The following is a 27527-nucleotide window of genomic DNA, read 5'->3' as shown; positions in this document are numbered from 1 at the left end:
TAAGGCTCATGGGATACAAGGAGAAGTGGCTCGATGGGTGGAGAACTGGCTTGGCCAGAGGAGACAGAGGGTAGTGGTCGAAGGGTCTTTTTCCGGCTGGAGGTCTGTGACCAGTGGTGTTCACAGTAAGAAGTCTCACAACACCAGGTTGAAGTCCAACAGGTTTATTTGGTAGCAAATACCATAAGCTTTCGGAGCGCCGCCCCTTCGGCAGATGGAGCGTGAAATTCTATCGGCAGAAGGGGCAGCGCTCCGAAAGCTTATGGTATTTGCTACCAAATAAACCTGTTGGACTTTAACCTGGTGTTGTGAGACTTCTTACTGTGCTTACCCCAGTCCAACGCCGGCATCTCCACATCATGACCAGTGGTGTTCCGCAGGGCTCTGTACTGGGGCCTCTACCATTTGTGATATATATAAATGATTTGGAAGAAGGTGTAACTGGTGTAATCAGCAAGTTTGCGGATGACACGAAGGTGGCTGGACTTGCGGACAGCGAAGAGCATTGTCAGGCAATACAGCAGGATATAGATAGGCTGGAAAATTGGGCGGAGAGGTGGCAGATGGAGTTTAATCCGGATAAATGCGAAGTGATGCATTTTGGAAGAAATAATGTAGGGAGGAGTTATACAATAAATGGCAGAGTCATCAGGAGTATAGAAACACAGAGGGACCTAGGTGTGCAAGTCCACAAATCCTTGAAGGTGGCAACACAGGTGGAGAAGGTGGTGAAGAAGGCATATGGTATGCTTGCCTTTATAGGACGGGGTATAGAGTATAAAAGCTGGAGTCTGATGATGCAGCTGTATAGAACGCTGGTTAGGCCACATTTGGAGTACTGCGTCCAGTTCTGGTCGCCGCACTACCAGAAGGACGTGGATGCGTTAGAGAGAGTGCAGAGAAGGTTTACCAGGATGTTGCCTGGTATGGACGGTCTTAGCTTTGAGGAGAGATTGGGTAAACTGGAGTTGTTCTCCCTGGAAAGACAGAGAATGAGGGGAGATCTAATAGAGGTGTACAAGATTATGAAGGGATAGATAGGGTGAACAGTGGGAAGCTTTTTCCCAGGTTGGAGGTGACGATCACGAGGGGTCACGGGCTCAAGGTGAGAGGGGCGAAGTATATCAAAGTATATCAAAGTATATCAAAGACTATTTCCTCGGGTGGATGGAGCTATTACAAGGGGGCATAACTATAGGGTTCGTGGTGGGAGATACAGGACGGATATCAGAGGTAGGTTCTTTACGCAGAGAGTGGTTGGGGTGTGGAATGGACTGCCTGCAGTGATAGTGGAGTCAGACACTTTAGAAACATTTAAGCGGTTATTGGATAGGCACATGGAGCACACCAGGATGATAGGGAGTGGGATAGCTTGATCTTGGTTTCAGATAAAGCTCGGCACAACATCGTGGGCCGAAGGGCCTGTTCTGTGCTGTACTGTTCTATGTTCTATGTTCTATAACTCAGATATCAGAGGGACGTTTTTTACACAGAGGGTGGTGGGGGCCTGGAATGCGCTGCCAAGTAGGGTGGTGGAGGCAGGCACGCTGACATCGTTTAAGACTTACCTGGATAGTCACATGAGCAGCCTGGGAATGGAGGGATACAAACGTTTGGTCTAGTTGGACCAAGGAGCGGCACAGGCTTGGAGGGCCGAAGGGCCTGTTTCCTGTGCTGTACTGTTCATTATTCTTTGTTCTTTGTTAAACCAGTTTGCAACCTTGGTGTAAGACTTGACCCTCAGATGAGCTTCTGACCTCATTTGTACCATTACTAAGATCACCTATTTCCATCTCCACATCGCCTGACTTCTCAGCTCATCACTCATGCCATTGTTACCTCTGAACTCAAATATTCCAATACACTCCTGACTGCTCTCATTTTCTGCACTTTGTGAACTTGAGGTAATCCAAATCTCTGTTGTCCGTGCCAAGTCCTGTTCCTCTATCTATCCCCCCTCTGCTCATTGGCTCACAAATAAGCAATGTTTTGATATTAAAATGGATGTCCATATTTTCAAATCCCTCCATGGGTTTGACACTCTCTAACTTTGTAATGTCCTTCAACTTCACAGCCCCTGCATAGAACATAGAACAGTACAGCACAGAACAGGCCCTTCGGCCCACGATGTTGTGCCGAGCTTTATCTGAAACCAAGATCAAGCTATCCCACTCCCAATCATCCTGGTGTGCTCCATGTGCCTATCCAATAACCGCTTAAATGTTCCTGAAGTGTCTGACTCCACTATCACTGCAGGCAGTCCATTCCACACCCCAACCACTCTCTGCGTAAGAACCTACCTCTGATATCCTTCCTGTATCTCCCACCACGAACCCTATAGTTATGCCCCCTTGTAATAGCTCCATCCACCCGATGAAATAGTCTTTGAACGTTCACTCTATCTATCCCCTACATCATTTTATAAACCTCTATTAAGTCTCCCCTCAGCCTCCTCCGCTCCAGAGAGAACAGCCCTCGCTCCCTCAACCTTTCCTCATAAGACCTACCCTCCAAACCAGGCAGCATCCTGGTAAATCTCCTCTGCACTCTTTCCAGCGCTTCCACATCCTTCTTATAGTGAGGTGACCAGGACTGCACACAATATTCCAAATGTGGTCTCACCAAGGTCCTGTACAGTTGCAGCATAACCCCACGGCTCTTAAACTCCAACCTCCTGTTAATAAAAGCTAACACACTATAGGCCTTCTTCACAGCTCTATCCACTTGAGTGGCAACCTTTAGAGATCTGTGGATATGAACCCCAAGATCTCTCTGTTCCTCCACAGTCTTCAGAACCCTACCTTTGACCCAGTAATCCACATTTAAATTAGTCCTACCAAAATGAATCACCTCACATTTATCAGGGTTAAACTCCATTTGCCATTTTTCAGCCCAGCTTTGCATCCTATCTATGTCTCTTTGCAGCCTACAACAGCCCTCCACCTCATCCACTACTTCACCAATCTTGGTGTCATCGGCAAATGTACTGATCCACCCTTCAGACCCCTCCTCTAAGTCATTAATAAAAATCACAAAGAGCAGAGGACCAAGCACTGATCCCTGCGGCACTCCGCTAGCAACCTGCCTCCAGTCCGAAAATTTTCCATCGACCACCACCCACTGTCTTCGATCAGACAGCCAGTTACCTATCCAATCGGCCAACTCTCCCTCTATCCCACACCTCCTCACTTTCATCATAAGCCGACCATGGGGGACCTTATCAAACGCCTTACTAAAATCCATGTATATGACATCAACTGCCCTACCTTCATCAACACACTTAGTTACCTCCTCAAAAAATTCTATCAAATTTGTGAGGCACGACTTGCCCTTCACGAATCCGTGCTGACTATCCCAGATTAATCCGCATCTTTCTAAATGGTCGTAAATCCCATCTCTAAGGACCTTTTCCATCAATTTACCAACCACCGAAGTAAGACTAACCGGTCTATAATTACCAGGGTCATTTCTATTCCCTTTCTTAAACAGAGGAACAACATTTGCCATTCTCCAGTCCTCTGGCACCATCCCCGTGGACAGCGAGGACCCAAAGATCAAAGCCAAAGGCTCTGCAATCTCATCCCTTGCCTCCCAAAGAATCCTAGGATACATTTCATCAGGCCCAGGGGACTTATCGACCTTCAGTTTATTCAAAACTGCCAGGACATCCTCCCTCCGAACATCGATTTCCTCCAGCCTATTAGCCTGTAACACCTTCTCTTCCTCAAAAACATGGCCCCTCTCCTTGGTGAACACTGAAGAAAAGTATTCATTCATCACCTCGCCTATTTCTACTGACTCCATACACAAGTTCCCACTACTGTCCTTGACCTCACCCTGGTCATTCTTTCATTCCTCACATAAGAGTAAAAAGCCTTGGGGTTTTCCTTGCTCCGATCCGCCAAGGACTTCTCATGTCCCCTTCTAGCTCTCCTAAGCCCCTTTTTCAGCTCATTCCTTGCTAACTTGTAACTCTCAATCGAGCCATCTGAACCTTGTTTCCTCATCCCTACATAAGCTTCCCTCTTCCTTTTCACAAGACATTCCACCTCTTTCATGAACCATGGTTCCCTCACTCGGCCATTTCCTCCCTCCCTGACAGGGACATACCTATCAAGGACATCCAGTATTTGTTCCTTGAAAAAGTTCCACTTTTCATTTGTTCCTTTCCCTGACAGTTCTGTTCCCAACTTATGCCCCCTAATTCTTGCCTAATCGCATCATAATTACCTCTCCCCCAATTGTAAACCTTGCCCTGCCGTACGGCCCTATCCCTCTCCATTGCAATAACAAAAGACACCGAATTGTGGTCACTATCTCCAAAGTGCTCTCCCACAACCAAATCTAACACTTGGCCCGGTTCATTTCCCAGTACCAAATCCAATGTGGCCTCACCTCTTGTCGGCCTATCCACATATTGTGTCAGGAAACCCTCCTGCACACACTGCACAAAAACTGCCCCATCCGAACTATTTGACCTACAAAGGCTCCAATCAATAATTGGAAAGTTAAAGTCCCTCATGACAACTACCCTGTGACCCCCACACATATCCATAATCTGCTTAGCAATTTCTTCCTCCACATCTCTATTACTATTTGGGGGCCTATAGTAAACTCCTAACAACGTGACCGCTCCTTTCCTATTTCTAACCTCAGCCCATATTACCTCAGTGTGCAGATCTCCCTCGAAGTGCCTTTCCGCAGCCATTAAACTATCCTTGATTAACAATGCCACTCCTCCACCTCTTTTACCAGCTTCCCTACACTTAGTGAAACATCTATACCCCGGAACGTCCAACAACCATTCCTGTCCTTGTTCTACCCCACGTCTCCGTAATGGCCACAACATCGTAGTCCCAAGTACCAATCCACGCCCCAAGTTCATCTACCTTGTTCCGGATGCTCCTTGCATTGAAGTAGACACACTTCAACCCACCTTCCTGTCTACCGGTACCCACCCTTGACCCTGATACCTTCCCCAATACCTCACCACCCTCACTGACTTCTGGACTACAACTCCTTTTCCCACTCCCCTGACAAATTAGTTTAAACCCCCCTGAAGAGCCGTATCAAATTTCCCTCCTAGGATATTGGTGCCCCTCTGGTTCAGGTGCACCCCGTCCTGTTTGTACAGGTCCCACCTTCCCCAGAATGTGTTCCAATTATCCACGTATCTGAAACCCTCCCTCCTACACCATCCCTGCAACCACATGTTTAACTGCACTCTCTCCCTTTTCCTCAACTCGCTATCACGTGGCACCGGCAACGTACCAGAGATGACCACATGTTTTGTCTTGGCTCTCAGCTTCCAGCCCAGCTCCAGAAATTCCTGCTTTAAATCCCCGTCCCTTCTCTTACCTATGTCATTGGTACCAATGTGTACCACGACTTGTGACTGTTTCCCCTCCCCCTTAAGAATCCGGAAAACACGGTCTGAGACGTCACGGACCTTGGCATCCGGTAGGCAACATGCCATCCGTGAGTCTCTTTTGCTGCCACAGAACCTCCTATCTATCTCTCTAACTAACGAGTCCCCAATAACTATTGCCCTCCCGCTCTCCCCCATCCCCTCCCGAGCCACAGAGACGGACACAGTGCTGGAGATCCTCTCACTGCGGCTTACCACTGGTATGTCATCCCCCTCAACCGTATCCAAAGCGGAATACTTGTTGCTAAGGGGAACGACCACAGGGGACCCCTGCACGGACTGCTTCCTCCCAGCCCCTCTCACCGTCACCCATCTATTTTCATTCCTCGGAGTAACTGTATTCCTAAAGCTTCTGTCTGTGGCCACCTCTGCGTCCCTAATGATCCTAAGTTCATCCAACTCCAGCTCCAGTTCCCTAACACGCTTTTGGAGGAGCTGCAGATGGGTGCACTTCCCACAGGTGTAATCAGCAGGGACACTGTCGTCGTCCCTCACCTCAAACATAGTGCAAGAGGAACATAGCACTGCCTGCACACCCATCCCCTCTAGATACCTTGCCAGTACCAGGTAGAAAGTGCAGAAATGAATTTAAACTCACCTCTGCTCGCCCTTTCTGCCTAAGCCCTGTGAGCCAAAGCCTTATAGCTCACACTCTGCTTCCCACTCACTCAAGCCCTGTGAGCCAAAGCCTTATAGCTCACACTCTGCTTCCCACTCACTCAAGCCCTGTGAGCCAAAGCCTTATAGCTCACACTCTGCTTCCCACTCACTCAAGCCCTGTGAGCCAAAGCCTTATAGCTCACACTCTGCTTCCCACACACTCCACTGCCCACTCACGATGCTACCCGCTGTATACTGCAGCCTACCTTTAATACTTCACGCGCTTAAAAAACCCTTCCCAGACTCCTTCGCAGCCCACTTCCAGTTTTCACTTTGAACTTAAAATTCTACTGCAAAAGTAAAGGCCAAAAAAAAACACACACGAGCTGACTAATTAAATAAATAAACAATTAAATTAATCTCTCACCAGCACTGCTGCCTCCAATCACTCCCTCTCAGCTTGCTCCAGTGGAACAATGAGGGGGAACCTCCCAGGTAACTGACTTTTAAAGTTAAAATAAAAACCCTTCCCAGACTCCTTAGCAGCCCACTTCCAGTTTTCACTTTAAACTTAAAATTCTACTGCAAAAGTAAAGGCCAAAAAAAACACACACGAGCTGACTAATTAAATAAATATATCTCTGTTCCTCTAATTCTGGCCTCTTGTACATCACAGTAAGAAGTCTCACAACACCAGGTTGTGAGGTCCAACAGGTTTATTTGGAAGCACAAGCCACAGGCTTTCAGAGAGGATCTCCAAGAAGATCGCGCATATCGACACAGAACCGGCATCTCCACCTCTTGTACATCTCCAGTCTCAATTGCTGCACTGTTGGTGGCCTTCAGTTATCTGGGCCCCAAGCTCTGGAATTCCCTCCCTAAACCACCTCACCTCTATATCTTCCTTTTCTCTATTAAGACATATCTTAAAACCTACCTCTTTGATGAAGCTTTAGGTCACTCGATCTAATATCACCAGAAGCTCGTGGTAGAGGGATTGAGTTTCGGAGCCAGGAGGTCATGCTGCAACTGTACAAAACTCTGGTGCGGCCGCACTTGGAGTATTGCGTACAGTTCTGGTCGCCGCATTATAGGAAAGATGTGGAAGCGTTGGAAAGGGTGCAGAGGAGATTTACCAGGATGTTGCCTGGTATGGTGGGAAGATCGTATGAGGAAAGGCTGAGAGACTTGAAGTTGTTTTCGTTAGAGAGAAGAAGGTTAAGAGATTACTTAATAGAGGCATACAAGATGATCAGAGGATTAGATAGGGTGGATAGTGATGGCTAACACGAGGGGCCATAGCTTTAAATTGAGGGGTGAGAGATATAGGACACATGTTAGAGCTAGGTTCTTTACTCAGAGAGTAGTAAGGGTGTGGAATGCCCTGCCTGCAGCAGTTGTGGACTCGTCAACATTAAGAGCATTCAAATGGTTATTGGATAAACATATGAATGATATTGGAATAGTGTAGATTAGAGGGGCTTTAGATTGGTTTCACTGGTCAGCGCAACATCGAGGGCCGAAGGGCCTGTACTGCGCTGTAATGTTCTATGTTCTATACTTTGTTTTAGTATGCTCCGATGAAGCACCTTGGGAAGGTTTGCTACATTATAGGTTCTATAGGTTCACTATAAGAAGGATGTGGAAGCGCTGGAAAGAGTGCAGAGGAGATTTACCAGGATGCTGCCTGGTTTGGAGGGTAGGTCTTATGAGGAAAGGTTGAGGGAGCTAGGGCTGTTCTCTCTGGAGCGGAGGAGGCTGAGGGGAGACTTAATAGAGGTTTATAAAATGATGAAGGGGATAGATAGAGAGAACGTTCAAAGACTATTTCCTCGGGTGGATGGAGCTATTACAAGGGGGCATAACTATAGGGTTCGTGGTGGGAGATACAGGAAGGATATCAGAGGTAGGTTCTTTATGCAGAGAGTGGTTGGGGTGTGGAATGGACTGCCTGCAGTGATAGTGGAGTCAGACACTTTAGGAACATTTAAGCGGTTATTGGATAGGCACATGGAGCACACCAGGATGATAGGGAGTGGGATAGCTTGATCTTGGTTTCAGATAAAGCTCGGCACAACATCGTGGGCTGAAGGGCCTGTTCTGTGCTGTACTGTTCTATGTTCTATGTTCTATGTTCTATGAACTCCACCTGCCATTTCTTTGCCCAAATTTCCAGTCTATCTATATCCTTCTGTAGCCTCTGACAATGTTCCTCACTATCTGCAAGTCCAGCCATTTTCGTGTCATCCGCAAACTTACTGATCACCCCAGTTACACCTTCTTCCAGATCGTTTATATAACTCACAAACAGCAGAGGTCCCAATACAGAGCCCTGCGAAACACCACTAGTCACAGGCATCCAGCCGGAAAACTACCACTCTCTGTCTTCTGTGACCAAGCCAGTTCTCCACCCATCTAGCCACTTCCCCCTTTATCTCATGAAATCCAACCTTTTGCACCAACCTACCATGAGGGATTTTGTCAAACGCTTTACTAAAGTCCATATAGACGATATCCACGGCCCTTCCCTCGTCAACCATTCTAGTCACTTCTTCAAAAAACTCCACCAGGTTAGTGAGGCATGACCTCCCTCTCACAAAACCATGCTGACTATCGTTAATGAGTTTATTTCTTTCTAAATGCACATACATCCTATCTCTAAGAATCCTCTCCAACAACTTCCCTACCATGGATGTCAAGCTCACCGTCCTATAATTTCCCAGGTTATCCTTCCTACCCTTCTTAAATAACGGGACCACATTAGCTGTCCTCCAATCCTCTGGGACCTCACCTGTGTCCAGTGACGAGACAAAGATTTGCGTCAGAGGCCCAGCGATTTCATCTCTCGTCTCCCTGAGCAGCCTTGGATAGATTCCATCAGGTCCTGGGGATTTGTTAGTCTTTATATTCCCTAAAAAACCTAACACTTCCTCCCTTGTAATGGAGATTTTCTCTAACGGGTCAACACTCCCCTCTGAGACACTCCCAGTCAACACATCCCTCTCCTTTGTGAATACCGACGCAAAGTATTCATTTAGGATCTCCCCTACTTCTTTGGGCTCTGAGCATAATTCCCCACTTTTGTCCCTGAGAGGTCCGATTTTTTTCCTGTCAACCCTTTTGTTCCTAACGTATGAATAAAATGCCTTGGGATTCTCCTTAATCCCGTTTGCCAAGGACATTTTGTGACCCCTTTTTACCCTTCTAATTCCTCGTTTGAGTTCTTTCCTACTTTCTTTGTATTCCTCCAGAGCTCCCACTGTTTTTAGCTGCCTAGACCTAACGTACGCCTCTCTTTTCTTTTTGACCAATCCCTCAATTTCCCTGGTTATCCACGGTTCTTGAATCCTACCCTTCCTATCCTTTTTTACAGGCACATGCCTATCCTGCAGCCCGAACAACTGTTCAGAAAGAATGTTTCCAATGATGGGGGAGTCCAGAATTAGGGATCATAGTTTTGAGGATAAGGGGTAAACCATTTAGAACTGAGGTGAGGAGAAATCTATTCTCCCAGAGGGTGGTGAAATGTGGAATTTATTACCACAGAAAGTAGTTGAGGCCAAATCGTTGTCTGATTTCAAGAAGAAATTAGATATTGCTCTTGGGGCTAAAGGGGTCAAGGGATATGGGGGGAAGGGGGGAATCAGGATATTGAATTCAATGACCAGCCATGATCAAGATGAATAGTGGAACAAACTTGTCGGGCCAAATGGTCTACTCCCGTTTCCAGTGTCTATGTTTCTATGTTAAACCGCTCCCAGTTACGAAGCAATGATCACATGCTCCTGCCAATGTCTTTAAATTCTTTGTGCCATCCTTTCTGAGCACAATAGAAATTGTATTTATACCTTCAGCTGGTAGATCCGGAGATTCGGGGGGGTGATTCTTCCAGAAAAGTTCTAAGTGCTGAATTCGTGGGAAAACTGGTGTAAATCACAATTGTTTTTTCAGTGGGAGTTCAGACTCGAATGTCCCCACTCTGTGCAATGCAACCCCCCACCCCCCGGCAGACCCTTCTCCCTACGGAAGGCAGACCCCCCCCCCCCGTCCCCCCCGCCGGCAGATCCCCCAGCCCGCCCCCATTGCTGGCCTCCCTCCAGCCCAGACCGATCCCAATGCAGAGTGGCAGCGGGACGCCCCACCCCCACCAATCATCCCAGGTCCTGCCCACAACAGGCCCTGCCCATCAGGCATCGGGCAGTGCCAAGGTGCTCCCTGGGCATGGGCACTTTGCCCCTTGGGCAGTGCCGGGGGCAAAGGCTGGTACCGCCAGGTTGTCCATGACCAGGGGGCATCACCCCCCACTGCCGAACCCCCTGGGGGGCCCCGATTACTCCCTTCATTCCGGCAGGGTGTCCCGCTAGTTCCTCAAAAGTGGAGAGCTACTCTAAACCCCGTCGGAGTGGGAGATGCTATCGGACGCGGGGAATTCAGTCCCTGGCCCGATAATGACACTCAAATCACATTAAAATAAGATTAAAATTACTTGTCCCGCTGGTTTCCGGTGTGGTCCAGACCGAGCTGGATATCCATCGCTGGGAGATCTGCGCGCGTGTCGGGAACACATGCACAAATCCCACGAACTGGTGCACGCGCGATTCTCCCGGCCCGACCCACCAAAAAATGAGTGCGTCGGGATGGGAGAATCGCCCCCTCGATAAATCCTCCGCTACCATCTGGTGGTAGGTTATAAACAATGCACCACAATTCCTGCCATGAATCCTTCAGTCGGTATTGACAATTTGAGACTCTGCTGTTGTTTACAAGATGAATTGTTATAAAAACGTTCAGCACTGAGTCGTCACCTATTGAGAGCTGAAATATTTTGATATTCCATGCAGTATATTCTGTTATGATTCCAGACCCAAACAAATTGTTTCTTCCAAGAATGATGACATTTGAAACTCCAGTAATCAGTTTGCTGCACTGACCAGTTGGCTTTGGTCATTTTTAACTGTTATGTTGCAGGTTCCTTTGTTGCTCAGGACAGTTGGAGATGTGGGATTGGACGGCCAGTATCCTTAAGGCTCAGGTAATTAACAGCAGAGATGTGATTCTTTTACATGACAAGAAATGTCAAGATGCCAAATCACTTTTTCAATTCAATCTTTGCATGCTTCTGTCTTGAACCTTTTCTTCCAGCCGCTCTGCCTTGGTGATTGAAGTGCTCATCCAGTGACAGAAAGGGGAATAAGAAAAGTGATGGCAGAGAAACAAAGGGATCAGACTCAAACAGAAGACTTTCGACAAAATCCCACATAAAAGATTAGTGTGTAAAATTTAAGCACGTGGGATGGGGAGAAGTGTATTGAGATGGATAGAAAACTGGTTGGCAGACAGGAAACGGGTCTGTTTCCAAATAAATTGCATTGAATTGATTTATTATTGTCACAGGTGTTGGGATACAGTGAGAAGGATTGTTTTGTGCAAATTAAACAGCCAACATAGACCGTTCATAGAGTACATAGGGGAGAAGGAAAGGAGAGGGTGCAGAATATAGTGTTGCAGTCACAGGATGTAGAGAGAGATCAGCTAAATAAGAGGCAGGTCCATTCAAAGGTCTGATGGCAGCAGAGAAGAAGCTGTTCTTGAGTTGGTTGGTACATGTTTTCAGACTTTTGTATCTTTTTCCTGATGGAAGAAAGTGGAGGAGAATATGTCCGAGGTGCATGGGGTCCTTGATTATGCTGGCTGCTTTTCTGAGGCAGCAGGAAGTGTAGACAGAGTCAATTGATGGGAGGCTGGTTTGTTTGATGGACTGGGCTACGTTCACAAACCTTTATACTTTTTCGCGGGGTTTCTTTTTTCAGAGTGTAAGGGAAAAATGGAAGTAGGTCGGGCGCGGGGTGACCTGGGAAGGGATTGTGTAGTTTTTTTTTCAATAAGCACGCGGGAGGTTTAAAAGCAGGCTGCACTATTCAGCGGGCAGCGTTGTAGTGGGCAGCGGAGTGAGCAGGGAGCAGAGTGAGAGCTGAAGGGCTTTGGCTCAACGGGCTTTGGAGGAAACGGGCAGAGGCAGGGTAGGTTTTGTTCTTCGTTCTTCCAGCAATTTAAAGAAAGGGGTAATTATGAGTGGGAGGACAGTTTGTTGGTGTCGGATGTGGGAGTCCATGGAGTCGCCTAGCCTCCCGGAAGTCCATATCTGCGCCAGGTGCGTCGAACTGCAGCTCCAGAGATCCCGCGTTAGTGAACTGGAGCTGCGCCTCGATGGCCTTAGTCTAGTCAGGGAAAATGAGAGGTTAATAGAGAGAAGTTACAGGCAGGTCATCACAACAGGGCCACGGGAGGAAGACACGTGGGTCACGGTTAGGAAGGGTAAAGGTCATGTACCAGAGAGTACCCCAGTGGTTGTCCCCTTAACAGTAAGTGATAGGTGTCAGACGGGAGAGAGGAGGGGAGAGAGCAGTCAGTGATGGGATCCCCTGTGGTTGTCCCCCTCCAGAATAAGTATACTGTTTTGGATACTGTGGGGGGGGATGACCCTCCAGGGGTAAGCCACGGTGACCGGGTCACTGGCACGGAGTCGGGCTCTGTGGCTCAGAGGGAAAGAGGGGGACTATATAAAAAGGAATAGAGTGGCAAGAGTGAATATTGGACCCTTGGAGGACGAGAGGGGGGATTTAATAGTGGGAAATGAGGAAATGGCTGAAACTTTAAATAAGTTTTTGTGTCGGTCTTCACGGTGGAAGACACAAATAGTTTACCGAATATTAAAGATAGAGGATTGGTAGGAGGAGAGGTACTCAATACAATTAATGTTACCAGGGAGGCAGTGCTTGGTAGACTAACGGGACTGAAGGTGGACAAGTCCCCGGGCCCGGATGGAATGCATCCCAGGATACTGAAAGAAATGTCAGAGGTAATAGCGGATGCGTTAGTGGTTATTTATCAAAATTCGTTGGATTCTGGGGTAGTGCCGGCGGATTGGAAAACGGCTAACGTTACACCGCTGTTTAAAAAAGGAAATAGCCAAAAGGCGGGTAACTACAGGCCGGTTAGCTGAACGTCTGTCGTTGGGAAAATGCTGGAATCCATCATTAAAGAAGAAATAGCAGGCCATCTGGATAAGAATGGTTCGATTCAGCAGATGCAGCATGGATTCATGAGGGGAAAGTCGTGCTTGACGAACTTGTTGGATTTTTATGAACATGTGATTAGTGCGGTTGATGGAGGGGAACCGGTGGATGCGGTGTATTTGGATTTCCAAAAGGCATTTGATAAGGTGCCTCACAAAAGGTTGCTGAAGAAAATTGGGTCACACGGAATTGGGGGTAGGGTGTTGGCGTGGATTGGGGATTGGCTATCCGACAGGAAGCAGAGAGTCGGAATAAATGGGTGCTTTTCTGGTTGGCAGATGGTAACTAGTGGCGTGCCGCAGGGATCGGTACTGGGGCCTCAACTATTTACCATTTATATCGACGATCTGGTGGAGGGGACTGAGTGTAGGGTAACAAAGTTTGCAGACGACACAAAGATAAGTGGAAAAGTGAATCGTGTGGAGGGCGTAGAAGGTCTGCAGAGAGATTTGGACAGGCTGAGTGAGTGGGCGAGGATCTGGCAGATGGAGTATAACGTTGACAAATGCGAGGTTATTTACTTTGGAGGAAATAATAGCAAATTGGATTATTATCTAAATGAAAAAAAATTACAACATGCCACTGTGCAAAGGGACCTAGGGATCCTTGTGCATGAGACGCAAAAACCCAGTCTGCAGGTGCAACAGGTGATCAAGAAGGCAAATGGGATGTTGGCCTATATCGCAAGGGGGCTAGAATATAAAAGCAGAGATGTCTTGCTGCATCTGTACAGGGCATTGGTGAGGCCGCAGCTGGAATACTGTGTGCAGTATGGTCCCCTTATTTGCGGAAGGATATATTGGCCTTGGAGGGAGTGCAGAGAAGGTTCATCAGGTTGATACCAGAGATGAGGGGTGTTGATTATGAGGAGAGACTGAGCAGATTGGGTTTGTACTCGTTAGAATTTAGAAGGCTGAGGGGGGATCTTATAGAGACCTGTAAGATAATGAAGGGGCTGGATAGGGTAGAGGTGGAGAGATTCTTTCCACTTAGAAAGGAAGCTAGAACTAGAGGGCACAGCCTCAAAATAAAGGGGGGTCAGTTTAGGACAGAGTTGAGGAGGAACTTCTTCTCTCAGAGGGTGGTGAATCTCTGGAATTCTCTGCCCACTGAAGTGGTGGAGGCTACCACGTTGAATATGTTTAAATCACAGATAGATGGATTCCTGATCGGTAAGGGAATTAGGGGTTATAGGGATCAGGCGGGTAAGTGGAACTGATCCACTTCAGATCAGCCATGGCATTATTGAATGGCGGGGCAAGCTCGAGGGGCTGGATGGCCTACTCCTGCTCCTATTTCTTATGTTCTTATGAGAGCAATAGTAGTGGGGAATGCAGCAGTTAGAGGCACAGACAGGCGGTTCTGTGGCCGCGAACGAGACTCCAGGATGGTAGTCTGCCTCCCTGGCGCCAGCGTCCTGGGTGTCTCTGAGCGGGTAGGAAGCATCCTAAAAAATGCGGGTAACCAGACAGACGTCATTGTCCACATTGGTGCAAATGACGTGGGCAGAAAGAGCAGGGACGTCCTGAGAGAGCAATTCAGGGAGCTGGGTAGTTGGCTGAAAAGCAGGGCCTCTAGCGTAGCGATCTCTGGACTACTCCCAGTGCCACAAGCTAGTGAGGCTAGGAACAGGGAGATTGTACAGCTGAACGCGTGGCTAAAGGACTGGTGCAGGAGGGAGGGTTTCAAATTCGTGGATCACTGGGAAGTCTTCAAGAGAGGATGGCACCTGTACAAGAAGGACGGGTTGCACCTAAACTGGAGGGGCACGAATATCCTAGCTGGGAGTTTTGCTAGTGCAGCTCGGGTGGATTTCAACTAATGTGGCAGGGGGGTGGGGATCAGAACAATAGGTCAATAAGCATAGAGGCTGGGGACGAGGTTGGAGCCAAGACAAGGCTATCTAAGAGGAAGAGCACTCTGGGGGAGGATGACCTCAGTGGGCCTGGAGGTCTGGAGTGCATCTGCTTCAATGCAAGGAGCGTCACGGGCAAGACAGACGAGCTTAGAGCCTTAATGCTTGCGCGGAACTTGGATGTGGTTGCAGTGACGGAGACTTGGTTAAAAGGACAGGACTGGCAGCTGAATATTCCGGGGTATAAGTGTTTTCGGCGAGACAGAGGAGGGGCTAGGAGAGGTGGGGGAGTAGCAATGCTGGTTAGGGAGCATATTACAGCGGTACAGAGGGTGGACAATTTGGAAGGGTCAGGTAACGACTCACTGTGGGTGGAGCTCAGAAACAGGAAGGGCGCAGTTACGATTCTGGGGGTATACTACAGGCCTCCCAACGGATATGTCAGGAGATTCTGGACAGGTGCAGAAAAAATAGGGCTGTTGTAGTGGGAGACTTCAATTTCCCTTGTATAGATTGGAAATCGCTGAGGGCTGGGGGCATGGACGGGGAACATAGAACATAGAACATTACAGCGCAGTACAGGCCCTTCGGCCCTCAATGTTGCGCCGACCAGTGGAACTAATCTAAAGCCCCTCTAATCTACACTATTCCAATATCATCCATATGTTTATCCAATAACCATTTGAATGCTCTTAATGTTGACGAGTCCACTACTGCTGCAGGCAGGGCATTCCACACCCTTACTACTCTCTGAGTAAAGAACCTACCTCGAACATCTGTCCTATATCTCTCACCCCTCAATTTAAAGCTATGTCCCCTCGTGCTCGCCATCACCATCTGAGGAGAAAGGCTCTCACTATCCACCCTATCTAATCCTCTGATCATCTTGTATACCTCTATTAAGTCACCTCTTAACCTTCTTCTCTCTAACGAAAACAACCTCAAGCCCCTCAACCTTTCCTCATACAATTTTCCCACCATACCAGGCAACATCGTGGTAAATCTCCTCTGCACCCTTTCCAACACTTCGTACAGGAAGGTTCTTTGGAACAATATGTTGACAGTCCAACTCGAGAGGGGGCTATACTGGACCTAGTACTGGGGAATGAGCCCGGTCAGGTCATCAAAGTTTCAGTGGGGGAACATGTGGCAAATAGTGACCACAATTCTGTAAACTTTAGGATAGTGATGGAAAAAGATGAGTGTTGTCCTATGGGTAAGGTGCTGAATTGGGGGAAGGCTAACTACAGCCGGATTAGGCAGGATTTGGTGGCTGTTGATTGGGAGAGGCTGTTCGAGGGTAAATCCACATCTGGCATGTGGGAGTCTTTTAAGGAGCAGTTGATAGGACTGCAGGACAGGCATGTGCCTGTAAAGAGGAAGGATAGGAAAGGTAGGATTCAAGAGCCGTGGATAACCAGTGAAATTGTGGGTCTAATCAAAAAGAAAAAAGAGGCATACATGAGGTCCAGGCAGCTAAAAACAGATGGAGCACTGGAGGAATACAGAGAAAGTAGAAAATAACTCAAACAGGGTGATAGAAGGGCAAAAAGGGGTCACGAAATGTCCTTGGCAGACAGGATTAAGGAGAATCCTAAGGCATTTTACACATACGTTAGGAACAAGAGGGTTGTTAGGGAAAGAATCGGACCTCTCAGGCACAAAGGAGGGGAATTATGCTCAGAACCAAAGGAAGTAGGTGAGATCCTAAATGAATACTTTGCATCAGTATTCACAAAGGAGAGGGACATGTTGACTGGTAGTGTCTGAGAGAGATGTGTTGACCCGTTAGAAAAAATCTCAATTACAAGGGAGGAAGTGTTAGGTTTTTTAGGAAACATTAAGACAGACAAATCCCCAGGGCCGAATGGCATCTATCCTAGACTCCTCAGGGAGGCAAGGGATGAAATTGCTGGGCCTCTAACAGAAATCTTTGTCTCTTCACTGCTCACAGGTGAGGTCCCAGAGGATTGGAGGATAGCAAATGTGGTCCCATTATTTAAGAAGGGTAGCAAGGATAACCCGGGTAAATATAGGGCGGTGAGCTTGATGTCTGTGGTAGGGAAATTGTTGAAGATTCTTAGAGATAGGATATATGCGCATTTGGAACTGAATAATCTCATTCACGATAGACAGCATGGTTTTGTACGAGGGAGGTCATGCATCACAAATTTGGTTGAGTTTTTGAGGAGGTGACAAAAACAATTGACGAAGGAAGGGCCGTGGATGTCGTCTATATGGATTTCAGTAAAGCTTTTGACAAGGTCCCTCATGGCAGGCTGGTGCAAAAGGTTCAATCTCATGGGAAAAAAGATGAGCTTGCTAGATGGGTGGAGAACTAGCTTAGCCATAGAAGACAGAGGGTAGCAGTGGAGGGGTCATTTTCCGGTTGGAGGTCTGTGACTTGTGGAGTTCCGCAGGGCTCTGTACTGGGACCTCTGCTGTTTGTGATATATATAAATGATTTGGAGGAAGATGTAGCTGGTATGATCAGTAAGTTTGCGGACGACACGAAGATTGCTGGAGTTGCGGATAGTGATGAACATTGTCAGAGAATGCAGCAGGATATAGATAGGCTGGAACATTGGGTGGAGAAATGGCAGATGGAATTTAATCCAGATAAATGCGAAGTGATGCATTTCCGTCGATCTAATGTAAGGGGGAGCTATACAATAAATGGCAGAACCATCAGGAGTATAGACACACAGAGGGACCTGGGTGTATAAGTCCACAGATCCTTAAAGGTGGCAGCACAGGTGGAGAGGGTGATGAAGAAGGCATATGGCATGCTTGCCTTTATTGGACGGGGCATAGAATATAAAAGTTGGCTTATGATGTTGCAGCTGTATAGAACGTTGGTTCGGCCACATTTGGAATACTGCGTCCAGTTCTGGTCGCCACACTACCAGAAGGACGTGGAGGCTTTGGAGAGAGTACAGAAAAGGTTTACCAGGATGTTGCCTGGTATGGAGGGTCTTAGCTATGAGGAGAGAATGGGTAAACTGGGGATGTTCTCCCTGGAAAGACGGAGGATGAGCGGCGACCTAATAGAGGTGTACAAAATTATGAAGGGCATAGATAGGGTGAACTGTGGGAAGCTTTTTCCCAGGTCAGAGATGACGAACACAAGGGGTCACAGGTTCGAGGTGAGGGGGGCAAGGTTCAACACAGATGTCAGGGGGACGTATTTTACACAGAGGGTGGTGGGGGCCTGGAATGCACTGCCAAGCAAGGTGATTGAGGCGGACACGCTGGGATCGTTTAAGACTTATCGAGATAGCCACATGAACAGACTGGGAATAGAGGGAGACAAACAAATGATCTAGTTGGGAACATGAGCGGCACAGGCTTGGAGGGCCGAGGAGACTGTTCCTGTGCTGTATTGTTCTTTGTTCTTTAGTTTCTTGCAGTTTTGGGCAGGACAGCAGCCATACCAAGCTGTGATACATCTGGAAAGAATGCTTTCTATGGTGCATTTGCAAAAATTGATGAGAGATGAATGGACATACTGGCAGGCAGTGAGTGGTGGGGTACCGCAGGGATCATTGCTGGGACACGAGCTGTTCACAACATAAATGATTTGGATGAGGTAACAAAATGTAATATCTCCAAATTTGCAGATGACACAAAGCTGCGTGAGTAGGTGAGCTGTGAGGAGGATGCAGATTAGGACAAGCTGAGTGAGTGGGAAAATGTAGGGCAGATGCAGAATAAGAGAACAAAGAGAGCAAAACACAAAGAAAATTACAGGACAGGAACAGGCCCTTCGGCCCTCCAAGCCTGCACCGACCATGCTGTCCGACTGAACTAAAACCCCCTGTCCTTCCGGAGACCATATCCCTCTATTCCCATCCTATCCATGTGTTTGTCCAGACGCCCCTTAAAAGTCACGATCGTATCTGCTTCCACTACCTCCCCCGGCAGCGAGTTCCAGGCACAAACCACCCTCTGTATGAAAAGCTGCCTCGTATATCCCTTTAAACCGTGCCCCTCGCACCTTAAACCCGTGCCCCCAATAATTGACTCTTCCACCCTGGGAAAAAGCTTCTGTCTATCCACTCTGTCCATGCCTCTCATAATCTTGTAGACTTCTATCAGGTCACCCTTCAACCTTTGTCGTTCCAGTGAGAACAAACCAAGTTTCTCCAACCTCCCTTCAAAGCTATTGCCCTCTATTCCAGGTAACATCCTGGTAAATCTTTTCTGTACCCTCTCCAAAGCCTCTACATCCTCCTGGTAGTGTGGCGACCAGAATTGAACACTATATTCCAAGTGCGGCCTAACTAAGGTTCTATAAAGCTGCAACATGACTTGCCAATTTTTAAACTCAAAGCCCCGGCGAATGAAGGCAGGCATGCTGTATGCCTTCTTGACTACCTTCTCCACCTGTGTTGCCACTTTCTGTGACCTGTAGAATCATAGAATCATAGAAACCCTACAGTGCAGAAAGAGGCCATTTGGCCCATCGAGTCTGCACCGACCACAATCCCACCCAGGCCCTACCCCCATATCCCTACATATTTACCCACTAATCCCTAATTTCCTACCTATTTCAGGACACTAAGGGGCAATTTTAGCACGGCCAATCAACCTAACCCGCACACCTTTGGACTGTGGGAGGAAACCGGAGCATCCGGAGGAAACCCACGCAGACACGAGGAGAATGTGCAAACTCCACACAGACAGTGACCCAAGCCGGGAATCGAACCCAGGTCCCTGGAGCTGTACACCCAGATCCCTCTGCCTATCAATACTCTTAAGGGTTCTGCCATTTACTGTATATTTCCTATCTGTATTAGACCTTCCAAAATGCATTACCTCACATTTGACCGAATCAAACTTCATCTGCCATCTCTCTGACCAACCGACCTATGTCCTGCTGTCACTTCTGACTATCCTCATCGCTATCTACAATTCCACCAACCTTTGTGTCATCTGCAAACGTACGAATCAAACCAGTTACATTTTCCTCCAAATCATTTATATATATTACAAACAGCAAAGGTCCCAGCACTGATCCCTGAGGAACGCCACTAGTCATATCCCACCATCCAGAAATGCACCCTTCCACTGCTGCCCTCTGTCTTCTTTGACTGAGCTAGTTCTGTATCCATCTTGCCAGCTCACCTCTGATCCCATGCGACTTCACCTTCTGTACCAGTCTGCCATGAGTTGAGGAGGAACTTCTTCTCCCAGAGGGTGGTGAATCTCTGGAATTCTCTGCCCACTGAGGTGGTGGAGGCTACCTCGCTGAATATGTTTAAAGCGCGGATGGATGGATTCCTGATCGGTAAGGGAATTAAGGGTTATGGGGATCAGGTGGGTAAGTGGTACTGATCCACGTCAGATCAGCCATGATCTTATTGAATGGCGGGGCAGGCTCGAGGGGCTAGATGGCCTACTCCTGCTCCTATTTCTTATGTTCTTATGAGGGACCTTGTCAAAGGCCTTACTGAAGTCAATGCAGACAACATCCACGACCCTACCCTCATCAATCATCTTTGTTACTTCTTCGAAAAACTCAATCAAGTTAGTGAGACACAGCCTCCCCTTCACAAAACCATGTTGCCTCTCACTAATACGTCCACGTATTTCCAAGTGGGAGTAAATCCTGTCTCGAAGAATCCTCTCCAATAATTTCCCTACCACTGACATCAGGCTCACCAGCCTGTAATTACCTGGATTATTCTTGCTACCCTTCTTAAACAAAGGAACAACATTGGCTATTCTCCAGTCCTCTGGGACCTCCCCTGTTCAGTAAGAAGTTTCACAACACCAGGTTAAAGTCCAACAGGTTTATTTGGTAGCACAAGCCACAAGCTTTCAGAGCGCTGCTCCTTCATCAGGTGAGCGGGAGTTCTGTTCACAAACAGGGCATATAAAGACACAAACTCAATTTACAAAATAATTGTTGAAATCATGCCATCATCATTACCCCAGTCCAACGCCGGCATCTCCACATCATGACCTCCTCTGTAGCCCGTGAGGATACAAAGATTTCTCTCAAGGCCCCAGCAATTCCTCCTTTGCCTCTCTCAGTATTCTGGGGTATATCCCATCAGGCCCTGGGGACTTGTCTACCTTAATGTTTTTCAAGAACCCCAATACCTCCTCCTTTTTGATCTCAACGTGACTCAAATTATCTACACACACTTCCCCAGACTCATCATCCACCAAGTCCTTCTCTTTGGTGAATATTGACGCAAAGTACTCACAGAGTCATAGAGGTTTACAGCATGGAAACAGGCCCTTCAGCCCAACTTGTCCATGCTGCCCTTTTTTTTTAAACCCCGAAGCTAGTCCCAATTGCCCACATTTGACCCAGATCCCTCTACACCCATCTTACCCATGTAACTGTCTAAATGCTTTTTAAAAGACAAAATTATACCCACCTCTACTACTATGTTCCAGACACCACCCTTTGTCTGAAAACATTGCCCCTCTGGACACTTTTGGAACTCTCCCCTCTCACCTGAAACCCACGCCCTCTAGTTTTGGACTCCCCTGCCTTTGGGAAAAGATGTTGACTATCTAACTGATCTATGCCCCTCATTATTTTATAGACCTCCATAAGATCACCCCTCAGCCTTCTACGCTCCAGAGAAAAAAGTCCCAGTCTATCCAGCCTCTCCTTATAACTCATCAAGTCCCGGTAGCATCCTGGTAAATCTTTTCTGCACTCTTTCTAGTTTAATAATATCCTTTCTATAATAGGGTGACCAGAATTGTACACCGTACTCCAAGTGTGGCCTTCCCAATGTCTCGTACAACTTCAACAAGACGTCTCAACTCCTGTATTCAATGTTCTGACCAATGAAACCAAGCATGCCAAATGCCTTCTTCACCACTCTGTCCACCTGTGATTCCACTTTCAAGGAGCTATGAAAATGTACCCCTAGGTCTCTTTGTTCAGTAACTCTCCCCAACTCCCTACTATTAACTGAGTAAGTCCTGCTCTGGTTCAATCTATCAAAATGCATCACCTAGCATTTATCTAAATTAAACTCCATCTGCTATTTGTCAGTCCACTGGCCCAATTGATCAAGATCCCGTTGCAATCGGAGATAAGCTTCTTCACTGTCCACTATGCCACCAATCTTGGTGTCATCTGCAAACTTACGAACCATGCTCCTATATTCTCATCCAAATCATTAATATAAATGACAAATAACAGTGGACCCAGCACTGATCCCTGAGGCACACCACTGATCACAGGTCTCCAGTTTGAAAAACATCCCTCTACAACCACCTCTGTCCTCTGTCATCAAGCCAATTTTGTATCCATTTAGCTTCACACTGGATTCCGTGAGATTTAGAATCATAGAATCCCTACAATACAGAAGGAGGCCATTCGGCCCATCGAATCTGTACTGACCACAATCCCACCCAGGCCCTACTCCAGCAACCCTCATTTACCCTAGCTAGCCCCCCTGACAGTAGGCTCAATTTAGCTTGGCCAATCAACCTAACCCGCACATCTTTGGACCGTGGGAGGAAACCCACACGGGAAGGAAGTACAAACTCCACATGCAGTGACCCGAGGCTAGAATGGAACCTGGCTCCCTGGCGCTGTGAGGCAGCAATGCTAACCACTGCGCCACCATGCTGCCCTCTTAACCTCAACCTTATGCAACAACCTATCATGCGGTACCTTGTCAAAGGCCTTGCTAAATTCCATGTAGACAACATCAACTGCACTGCCCTCATCTACCTTCTTGGTTACCCCTTCAAAAAACTCAATCAAATTTGTGAGACATGATTTTCCACTCTTAAAGCCATGCTGACTGTTCCTAATCAGTCCTTGCATCTCTAAATACCTGTAGATCCTGTCTTTCAAAATACCTTCCAACAACCTACCCAGCACAGATATGAGGCTCACTGGCCTGTAGTTCCCAGGCTTTTCCCTGCAGCCCTTTTTCAACAAAGGCACAACATTTGCCACTCTCAAATCATCAGGCACCTCACCTGTGACTATCGATTATTCAAATATCTCTGCTAGAGGACCCGCAATTTCCTTCCTAGCCTCCCACAATGTCCTGGGATACACTTCATCAGGTCCTGGGGATTTATCTGCCTTGATGCACTTTAAGACTTCCAGCACCATCTTCTCTGTTATATGTACACTCCTCAAGACAGCACTATTTATTTCCTAAAGTTCCCTAACATCCATGCTTTTCTCAACAGTAAATACTGATGAAAAATATTCATTTAGGATCTCACCCTTGTCTTGTGGATCCGCACATAGATGACCTGAGAGTCATAGAGGTTTACAACATGCAAACAGGCCGTGCCGCCCTTTTTTTTAAACCAATAAGCTAGCCCCAATTGCCCGCATTTGACCCATATTCCTCTATACCCATCTTACCCATGTAACTGTCTAAATGCCTTTTAAAAGACAAAGTTGTACCCGCCTCTACTACTACCTGACAGAGACTTGGTTGAAAGAAGGACAGGACTGGCAGCTGAATATTCCGGGGTACAAGTGTTTTAGGCGAGACAGAGGAGGGGCCAAAAGAGGCGGGGGAGTAGCAGTCTTAGTTACAGAGTACATTACAGCGGTGCAGAGGGAGGACAATTCAGAGGGGTCGTGTAACGAGTCACTGTGGGTGGAGCTCAGAAACAGGAAGGGCGCAGTCACTATGTTGAGGGTATACTAGAGGCCCCCCAACAGCCCAAGGGAAGTGGAAGAACGGATATGTCAGGAGATAATGGATAAGTGCAGGAAAAATTGGGTTGTTGTAGTGGGAGACTTCAATTTCCCTGGCATAGACTGGAAATCGCATAGGGCTGGGAGTCTGAATGGGGAGGAATTTGTAAAATGCGTACAGGAAGGTTCTTTGGAACAATGTGTAGACAGCTCGACTAGAGACGGGCTATACTCTGATCTTCAGGTCGTCGTTGGCCTCTGGTATAGTACCAGAAGATTGGAGGTTAGCGAATGTTGTCCCATTGTTTAAGAAGGGGAACAGAGACTTCCCCGGGAATTATAGACCGGTGAGTCTCACTTCTGTTGTCGGCAAGATGTTGGAAAAAATTATAAGGGATAGGATTTATAGTTATTTGGAGAGTAATGAATTGATAGGTGATAGTCAGCATGGTTTTGTGGCAGGTAGGTCGTGCCTTACGAACCTTATTGAGTTTTTTGAGAAAGTGACCAAGGAGGTGGATGGGGGCAAGGCAGTGGACGTGGTATATATGGATTTTAGTAAGGCGTTTGATAAGGTTCACCATGGTAGGCTTCTGCAGAAAATGCAGATGTATGGGATTGGGGGTGATCTAGGAAATTGGATCAGGAATTGGCTAGCGGATAGGAAACAGAGGGTGGTGGTTGATAGTAAATATTCATCATGGAGTGCGGTTACAAGTGGTGTACCTCAGGGATCTGTTTTGGGGCCACTGCTGTTTGTAATATTTATTAATGATCTGGATGAGGGTATAGTTGGGTGGATTAGCAAATTTGCTGATGACACCAAAGTCGGTGGTGTGGTAGACAGTGAGGAAGGGTGTCGTAGTTTGCAGGAAGACTTAGACAGGTTGCAAAGTTGGGCCGAGAGGTGGCGGATGGAGTTTAATGCGGAGAAGTGTGAGGTAATTCACTTTGGTAGGAATAACAGATGTGTTGAGTATAGGGCTAACGGGAGGACTTTGAATAGTGTGGAGGAGCAGAGGGATCTAGGTGTATGTGTGCATAGATCCCTGAAAGTTGGGAATCAAGTAGATAAGGTTGTTAAGAAGGCATATGGTGTCTTGGCGTTTATTGGTAGGGGGATTGAATTTAGGAGTCGTAGCGTTATGTTGCAACTGTACACAACTCTGGTGCGGCCGCACTTGGAGTACTGTGTGCAGTTCTGGTCCCCACATTACAGGAAGGATGTGGAGGCTTTGGAGAGGGTGCAGAGGAGGTTTACCAGGATGTTGCCTGGTATGGAGGGGAGATCCTATGAGGAGAGGCTGAGGGATTTGGGATTGTTTTCGCTGGAAAGGCGGCGGCTAAGAGGGGATCTTATTGAAACATATAAGATGATTAGAGGTTTAGATAGGGTGGATAGTGATAGCCTTTTTCCTCTGATGGAGAAATCCAGCACGAGGGGGCATGGCTTCAAATTGAGGGGGGGTAGTTATAGAACCGATGTCAGGGGTAGGTTCTTTACCCAGAGGGTGGTGAGGGATTGGAATGCCCTGCCAGCATCAGTTGTAAATGCGCCTAGTTTGGGGGCGTTTAAGAGATCCGTAGATAGGTTCATGGACGAAAAGAAATTGGTTTAGGTTGGAGGGTCACAGTTTTTTTTTTTAACTGGTCGGTGCAACATCGTGGGCCGAAGGGCCTGTTCTGCGCTGTAATGTTCTATGTTCTATGTTCTATGTTCTATTATACTGGACCTAGTACTGGGGAATGAGAGAGGGAGTAAGTGGGAGTACTGGGGAATGTGAGAGGGAGGTCATGCCTCACTAACCTGGTGGAGTTTTTTGAAGAAGTGACCAGAATGGTTGACGAGGGAAGGGCCGTGGATGTCGTCTATATGGACTTTAGTAAAGCGTTTGACAAAGTCCCTCATGGTAGGCTGGTGAAAAAGGTTGGATCTCATGGGATAAAGGGGGAGGTGGCTAGATGGGTGGAAAACTGGCTTGGTCACAGAATGTGGAGATGCCGGCGTTGGACTGGGGTAAACACAGTAAGAAGTTTAACAACACCAGGTTAAAGTCCAACAGGTTTATTTGGTAGCAAAAGCCACACATGCTTTCGGAGCTGCAAGCCCCTTCTTCAGGTGAGTGGGAATTCTGTTCACAAACAGAGCATATAAAGACACAAACTCAATTTACATGAATAATGGTTGGAATGCGAATACTTACAACTAATCAAGTCTTTAAGAAACAAAACAACATGAGTGGAGAGAGCATCAAGACAGGCTAAAAAGATGTGTATTGTCTCCAGATAAGACAGCCAGTGAAACTCTGTGGGGGTTACAAATAGTGGGACATGAACCCAATATTCCGGTTGAGGCCGTCCTCGTGTGTGCGGAACTTGGCTATCAGTTTCTGCTCAGCGACTCTGCGCCGTCGTGTGTCGCGAAGGCCGCCTTGGAAAACGCTTACCCGAATATCAGACACCCCTCCACCACCTTGCCCGGGGATAGTGCCAGAGGACTGGAGAGTGGCGAATGTTGTTCCTCTGTTTAAGAAAGGGAATAGAAATGACCCTGGTAATTATAGACCGGTTAGTCTTACTTCTATGGTTGGTAAGTTGATGGAAAAGGTCCTTAGGGATGGGATTTACGACCATTTAGAAAGATGCGGATTAATCCGGGATAGTCAGCACGGATTTGTTGAGGAGGTAACTAAATGTGTTGATGAAGGTAGGGCAGTTGATGTCATATACATGGATTTTAGTAAGGCGTTTGATAAGGTCCCCCATGGTCGGCTTATGATGAAAGTAAGGAGGTGTGGGATAAAGGGAAAGTTGGCCGATTGGATAGGTAACTGGCTATCTGATCGAAGTAAGAGTTTTAACAACACCAGGTTAAAGTCCAACAGGTTTATTTGGTAGCAAATACCATTAGCTTTCGGAGTGCTGCTCCTTCATGACGAAGGAGCAGTGCTCCGAAAGCTCATGGTATTTGCTACCAAATAAACCTGTTGGGCTTTAACCTTGTGTTGTTAAAACTCTTATTGTGTTCACCCCAGTCCAACGCCGGCATCTCCACATCATATCTGATCGAAGACAGAGGGTGGAGGTGAATGGAAAATCTTCGGATTGGAGGCAGGTTGCTAGCGGAGTGCCAGAGGGATCAGTGCTTGGTCCTCTGCTATTTGTGATTTTTATTAATGACGTAGAGGAAGGGGCTGAAGGGTGGATCAGTAAATTTGCTGATGACACCAAGATTGGTGAAGTAGTGGATGAGGTGGAGGGCTGTTGTAGACTGCAAAGAGACATAAATAGGATGCAAAGCTGGGCTGAAAAATGGCAAATGGAGTTTAACCCTGATAAATGTGAGGTGATTCATTTTGGTAGGACTAAATTAAATGTGGATTACAGGGTCAAAGGTAGGGTTCTGAAAACTGTGGAGGAACAGAGAGATCTTGGGGTCCATATCCACAGATCTCTGAAGGTTGCCACTCAAGTGGATAGAGCTGTGAAGAAGGCCGATAGTGTGTTAGCTTTTATTAACAGGGGGTTGGAGTTTAAGAGCCATGGGGTAATGCTGCAACTGTACAGGACCTTGGTGAGACCACATTTGGAATATTGTGTGCAGTTGTGGTCACCTCACTATAAGAAGGATGTGGAAGCGCTGGAAAGAGTGCAAAGGAGATTTACCAGGATGCTGCCTGGTTTGGAGGGTAGGTCTTATGAGGAAAGGTTGAGGGAGCTAGGGCTGTTCTCTCTGGAGCGGAGGAGGTTGAGGGGAGACTTAATAGAGGTTTATAAAATGATGAAGGGGATAGATAGAGTGAATGTTCAAAGACTATTTCCTCAGGTGGATGGAGCTATTACAAGGGGGCATAACTGTAGGGTTCATGGTGGGAGATATAGGAAGGATGTCCGAGGTAGGTTCTTTACTCAGAGAGTGGT

The 27527-nt window shown here is 47.2% G+C and overlaps 1 protein-coding gene across 5 annotated transcripts in view; it reads left to right on the top strand.

Moving 5' to 3' along the window:
- arap3 (ArfGAP with RhoGAP domain, ankyrin repeat and PH domain 3) overlaps nucleotides 1-27527 on the top strand; it is a 482966-nt gene that overhangs the window by 428767 nt on the left and 26672 nt on the right. For 4 of the 5 annotated variants that reach the window (XM_078231730.1, XM_078231729.1, XM_078231727.1 and 1 more), the window contains one exon: nucleotides 10997-11060. In XM_078231730.1, the coding sequence (XP_078087856.1) occupies nucleotides 10997-11060 (64 nt within the window). Of the gene's footprint in view, nucleotides 1-10996; nucleotides 11061-11170; nucleotides 11250-27527 lie in introns of those variants that run through there. The other variant, XM_078231731.1, reaches the window with a different exon arrangement.

Source organism: Mustelus asterias, chromosome 16 (assembly GCF_964213995.1).
Source record: "Mustelus asterias chromosome 16, sMusAst1.hap1.1, whole genome shotgun sequence".
NCBI lineage: Eukaryota > Metazoa > Chordata > Chondrichthyes > Carcharhiniformes > Triakidae > Mustelus > Mustelus asterias.
The sequence above is the reverse complement of the archived record's forward strand: the minus strand, read 5'-3'. Positions and strand labels throughout refer to the sequence as shown.